Raw genomic sequence first — 5336 nt, 5'->3', positions numbered from 1 at the left:
CGTTTTCACGTAGATCGCCTGCACCGTCCACGTTTGGATCTCCCTCGGGTACATGGTTCCGCACGGCACCGGGCTGCACATCTGGGCGGCGCCGCCGGAGGCGGCCTGGGTATGGGCGCAGGGCCTGCTGGTGTCGGAGCTGGCCTACACCATCACCATGGTGACGGTCAAGTGGTCGACGCTGTGGTTCTACTGGCGCCTCTTCAACGCAGAGCCGACCATCCGCACGCCCATCCTCGTGCTGGCCGCCGTCGTGGGCGCCTGGGGCATCGCCATCTTCCTCGTGTCCATCTTGACGTGCGTGCCCGTCCACGCCCAGTGGGACCGCTTCAACCCCGTCAGCCCCATGCCGCCGACCGACTTTAAATGTGGCGTCGAAAGCTCAAAGTTCTTCATTGGCAACTCGGTGCCCACCATCGTGACCGACGCCTTCATCGTGGCCCTGCCGGCGCCCTACGTGTGGAGGCTGCAGCTGCCCATGGCGCAAAGGATTGCCATTCTCGCCATCTTCCTGCTCGGCGCCTTCGTCACCATCATCTCCATGGTCCGCTTCAACTTCATATTAAACGTCGACCTCGCATCGCCTGACATCACATGGAACTTTTCCAACGCCATCATCTGGACCAATGCTGAAAGCAACATTGCCGTCGTCTGCTGTGAGTTGCCTATTCGGAATAGCTAGACATGCCGCCTTTTGAGTCCCCCATCTAACCCCCATTTTTTTCCCCCCCTTGACAGGCTGCCTCCCATCCCTCAAGCCGATCCTCAACCTCCTGATCCACGGGCGGGCCTCCCTCACTACGGGCGGCGGCAGCGGCGGCAGCGGGTCCAAGCAAAAGGGGTCGGGTGGCGGGGCCGACAACTCTCTTGTGACGTTCGGGCAGGGCGGCGGGCGGCGCGTCGACAACGACGGGCGGCCGTTCGCCTGGCTCGACGACCACTCCGAGGGCGACCTGCGGACGACCAAGGCGGCCAGCGACGAGCTGGGCCGCGTCGAGCAGGGTAGGGCGCAGCAGCAGCAGCAGCAGCAGCAGGGCGCGAGCCACCAGGCCGGCAGCCCCGCCGAGAGCATCGTCATCACGAAGCAGTTCCAGATGAGCAGCACCAGCGAGAGGGACGCGGCCGAGGCCGAGGCCTCGAACGCGAGCTACTACCAATTCAACAATCGGTGATGGGGCTGTCTAGGAGTGGCGAACAAGGGGTCAGACTGGGGATAGGAGAAACAGTACGCGACACGATTCTCCTTGGGCGCACAAAATGGGGCATCACTACTGTATTCACAGGGCGGGAGTGGTATTTGTATTATCTGCTTATTTAATTCAACAATCGAAAACTGAATGTCGGCTTGCTTTCAAGCCGGTGTCCTGGTCAAAAACACATTTTCAACTTCCAGCCGTGCCATGTTGACCGGTGCTCCTTTTTTCGCTGCCAACACGCAGCCACCTAGCAGGGGCAGTGGTCTAGCTTTCCTGCTTTTCCTGAAGCCTCAACGGTCGTCCGTTGATGCGGCGTTTTTTCGTCCGATGGCGACGCGGTTGCCAAGGGGCCGCATGGTTCAGGGTTTCGGCTGATGGGCGTGCGTGTGTGTGTGTGTGTGTGTGTGTGTGTGTACGTCCCGACGGCTCGCCAGAGTCCGTGTGAAGGCGAAGCCACGCCACCATGGAGATCCTGGCCAAGAGGTGCGTCCCGACGGCTCGCCAGAGTCCGTGTGAAGGCGGAGCCACGCCACCATGGATATCCTGGCCAAGGGGTGTGTCCCAACTCTGTGGCATGAGTCGCTCGCGTGGGCCGCGGCGGCTTGGCAGCTGGCCCACCGATCTCGTCCCAAGATGGGATGAGATGGGGTAGATACCATGGATGTCACAAACCCGACGGTCGAAACACACAAAACAGGGAATCCTTGGACACGTGTCTGTTGACACTCGACCCGCCCGCCTGGATCATGGGGTTCGACATCTGACGTCTTGGCTAGATTGCCCTTGATTGCCCATCTCACCCGGTCTCTTGGATACAACGGCCCTCCACTGCTGGAATTTCCTTCCGGCGCTGCGGGTAATTCTCGGCCGAGATGCCACCAGAGGCAAGGATCCGAGTCAGAACCTTGATGATGAAGAGATTGGCCACCTGCCACAGATCAATCGCTGCGAGCAGGTTCGGTTGTCTGCCGGAGTCAGGTTGGAGCGGCGGTAGGTAGATCAGGGATGGCTATCGGTGGTTTGGGCGCCGGATGGGAAGGAAAATGGCTGACATCTCGCTGGTGTTGTCAAGGATGGTGATGAGTGAAGGAAATCCGAGAGGGATGTCGCGAAACGTCACAAACAGGAAAAGCAGCACAGAGTAGCACAGAGTAGCACGAGGTGGCAAAGTAAACACCCGGGTATTATATCTATACATGAACAAAGTAAAAAATAAAGGCGCCGTGACCAATCAAGGCTTCTCCGGCACGGGCGGTGCACCGCCGTGGGACCTGTCGGCCTGCGACGCCGCCCTGCGAGGCTGGTCCGGCAGCGACGACGTCCTCTCGCGCGGCCGTCGACCCCCACGGCTCCACGTGCCCGTCGCCCACGCCGCCCTCCCGCACCGTGACGTCCGTCTTGGCCACAGTCTCGCCGCGGCCGCGGCCGCCCCCCGCCATGGACGACTGCGTGCCGCGTGACATGTAGGCGGACCCCGCGCCGGTCCCCCTCGTGCCGCCGCTGAGGCCGCCGAGGCCGCCCCTGGACCTGGCGCGGCTGTGGCCCTTGGAACGGGAGTGACTGCCAGCGGTGCGGGTGCCGGCGGTGCTCGTAGCGATGCCAAACAGGGCCCGGGTGCGGCGTATCAGGCGCGAGAAGAGGGCGCCGTGGCCGGGCATGCAGGCGCACACGACGCCTGTGGTCATCTCGATCATGGTCCACATGAGCGCGTCGGTCTGGTTCCAGGTTAGGGAGTAGCTGTTCTCGATGTCTTTGGCGAGGGACGGGATGCGGAGACAGCTGACGATGGTGGCGCTGGGGGGTTGTTAGGGATGAGGTGTGGTTAGGGTCAAGAAATATGCTGCCGGAATTCTCTACTTATAGCGTCCTAACGCAAAACATGCAGGCGATGCTCATCTTGGTCTAGAGCGACAACCGCAGCGATGGCAGCATGCACAGAGGGATCATTAGGATCCATAAATCCAACAAGATACCCAGCAAGGCGTGCACCAGCGGCACGGCCTTGCGGTTGATGCAGGCGCCCTGGTGGATGCCGTCCCAGCCCATCCAAAAGTACTCGAGCGGCTTGCACTGGAAGAGGGCGTAGGTGGCTAGCAGCAGCGCGTCGTCCCACCAGAAGTTAACGACGCCGCGCGACGTGCGCGCCTGCTCGGCGCTGCGGCCGGCCACGCGCAGGAGCACGGCAAAGGTGGCGATGCTGATGCGCACGCGGGTAGCGTCTTGAGCAACTGCAGGACTACTGCCTGATCTTCGACGGTGGGCTGTACTGACGCCATGGGAGCAACATCAACGTCGGGAGCTTCAAATCCTAGCCTCGCCCTGCCATGGGCGCTCGACAAGGCAGCCCTTATGAACCCGTTATGTCTCCTTTGCTCGATCATAACCAACAAATAACGAACCCACCCTTCAGCTCCGTGCTCCGACTCGTGCCCGCCCAACACGGGGGAGAGCGTTTTCTCCTCCACAACAGCGCCGCCACCGCGTCGTCCATACCAATGCGCTTCGGCGAGTCGGCATATCGCAGTTCCCCGGGCGTCGCACCCGGGGCGTTCCCGGCCTGGGCGTGAGGTCGAGCCTGTTTGCGGAGGCACGCATGGGCGTCGCTTGCCTTGGGCTGATGCCCGCCATCATTTCAGCATGCAAGCCAGTCCACGTGGCTGCGCGTGGCAACGACAGCCCATTGGTTTGGAAGCTTCTAATTCTGTCCCGTTCGGGCCATGACATGACACGCGCTGCGCCGCTCGGACGGGGAGGTGGGGAGATAATTCCGCCAGTGTGGGAAGTCTTGCCGACCGGTCACAAGCACAGATAAGCGAGACGGGAGAGGGGCTGCCACTTGAGAAAAAGTAATTATACAGGTGCATTGGATCGGGGGCAGCATAAAAATACGGCATGCATGACGGACATGGGCGTGGCACAAGCAGAAAAAAAGAAAATGTCTGTTCCCGGAGCTTGAACCGGGTTGCTGAGACCTTATAATGCTGCTCACTACCAGGGTCGAACTGGCGACCTTCGCATTATTAGTACGACGCTCTAACCAACTGAGCTAAGCGAGCTGGTTTGCTCTTGTTGCAGGAGGGGAGAGGGGTGGGTGTTATATGTCTGGGGAGCTGGCGTGACTCGTCCGGATTTCTTTTCTGCTGGCGGAGTGGGGGCAACAGTTTGGACGGTGTAAACAGCCTGCTCACTACAGCGCCGGAAGATGTTCGAACTTGCCCGCTATTCCCCGAATCTGGGTGACAGGGAAAGGTAGCAAACAATAACGAGGCTCCGATTACGGCATGACCCCCCAGGTTGCGCCAGGTGGGGTTAAAATGCTGTCATGGGTAATGCTGCTTGCCGGCTGAGGGGGTTTGTAAAGAAAAAGCACAAGTAAGGAAAAGGAGATGTGAAGCCAACTTCACCAGGGCACTCAAGCCTATCACGCTCGAAATGTCTCCTGCTCAAGACAAAACGGTAAACGCCATGGCGGAAATGGTGGACCTGGTGCCGACGGTGCTGGAGCTGTCCGGGATCGGCGAGCACTTTCCGCACAACGGCAAGTCGTGGGTGCCGGCCCTGGTCGGCTGACGAAACGACGACGGACAAGACTCATGCCTTTTCCGGGAGCGGCTTCCTCGAGTCGGAGGAGCCGCTGGTCGAGGTGGGGCAGACGTGACATGTTCAAGATCTTGTTGTGCTCAAGAGACGTATATACAGCGGCGGGCAGCCAGAAGCAAACAGCATTTTATGTATGTACCGATTCCCCCCCTCCACCAGCACCTCAGCGGCAAATGTTCCGCGCCCCGTTCCCGGACAGGCTCCAGTTAATGTTCTGGCCGCACGGCGACTCGCGCACCGACGCGCCGTTGACGGTGAGGGTGACCCAGATGTCGCGGTTGTTGGGGAACTCGCTGCGGGCGGACAGGCGCACCTCGCCGCCGCCGTTGACGGTGCCGCCGCGGATCGAGAGGTTGTAGCAGTTCTCGATCAGGACGGCGTTGTTGCCGTTGTTGGCCAGGTCCACGCTCGTGATGACGGCGCCGCCCGACTGCGACACGCAAAAGATGCCGCGCCCGCCGCCGCGCGAGACGACGCGGTCGACGTAGACGTTTGTGTTGTCTGGGGGAGTTGGTTAGTCGGATATAAACAAGGACAGTA

The 5336-nt window shown here is 60.8% G+C and overlaps 3 protein-coding genes and 1 non-coding gene across 4 annotated transcripts; 2 read left to right on the top strand and 2 right to left on the bottom strand.

Moving 5' to 3' along the window:
• Positions 1–52: 52 nt before the first annotated feature.
• GGTG_14222 (hypothetical protein) lies at positions 53–1330 on the top strand (the record flags this gene model as incomplete). Its single annotated transcript, XM_009232149.1, has 2 exons — positions 53–656; positions 739–1330. The coding sequence occupies 2 exons, from the start codon at positions 53–55 to the stop codon at positions 1170–1172; spliced, it is 1038 nt and encodes a 345-aa protein (XP_009230413.1). The 3' UTR covers positions 1173–1330.
• A 662-nt stretch (positions 1331–1992) lies between these two features.
• GGTG_14221 (hypothetical protein) lies at positions 1993–4103 on the bottom strand (the record flags this gene model as incomplete). Its single annotated transcript, XM_009232148.1, has 6 exons — positions 1993–2141; positions 2446–2990; positions 3054–3063; positions 3170–3457; positions 3600–3810; positions 4086–4103. The coding sequence occupies 6 exons, from the start codon at positions 4101–4103 to the stop codon at positions 1993–1995; spliced, it is 1221 nt and encodes a 406-aa protein (XP_009230412.1).
• Positions 4104–4178: 75 nt separating this feature from the next.
• Positions 4179–4252, bottom strand: GGTG_20268. Its single transcript has one exon. It is a non-coding gene; the product is annotated as a tRNA-Ile (tRNA).
• Positions 4253–4531: 279 nt separating this feature from the next.
• Positions 4532–5013, top strand: GGTG_14220 (hypothetical protein). The gene is made up of 2 exons (XM_009232147.1): positions 4532–4757; positions 4786–5013. Exons 1-2 carry the CDS (start codon positions 4629–4631, stop codon positions 4852–4854), a joined length of 198 nt encoding a protein of 65 aa, XP_009230411.1. The 5' UTR covers positions 4532–4628; the 3' UTR covers positions 4855–5013.
• Positions 5014–5336: the final 323 nt, after the last annotated feature.

This window comes from Gaeumannomyces tritici, assembly GCF_000145635.1.
Source record: "Gaeumannomyces tritici R3-111a-1 unplaced genomic scaffold supercont2.183, whole genome shotgun sequence".
NCBI lineage: Eukaryota > Fungi > Ascomycota > Sordariomycetes > Magnaporthales > Magnaporthaceae > Gaeumannomyces > Gaeumannomyces tritici.
This window is presented reverse-complemented; position numbering and strand designations above follow the sequence as displayed.

Excerpts from the sequence above, each read along its gene's own strand:
- GGTG_14220 (XM_009232147.1), top strand. The coding sequence starts at position 4,629 with ATGTCTCCTGCTCAAGACAAAACGGTAAACGCCATGGCGGAAATGGTG. Across the intron at positions 4,758-4,785 it reads AGTCGTGGGTGCCGGCCCTG|ACTCATGCCTTTTCCGGGAG; the intron begins GTCGGCTGACGA and ends ACGACGGACAAG.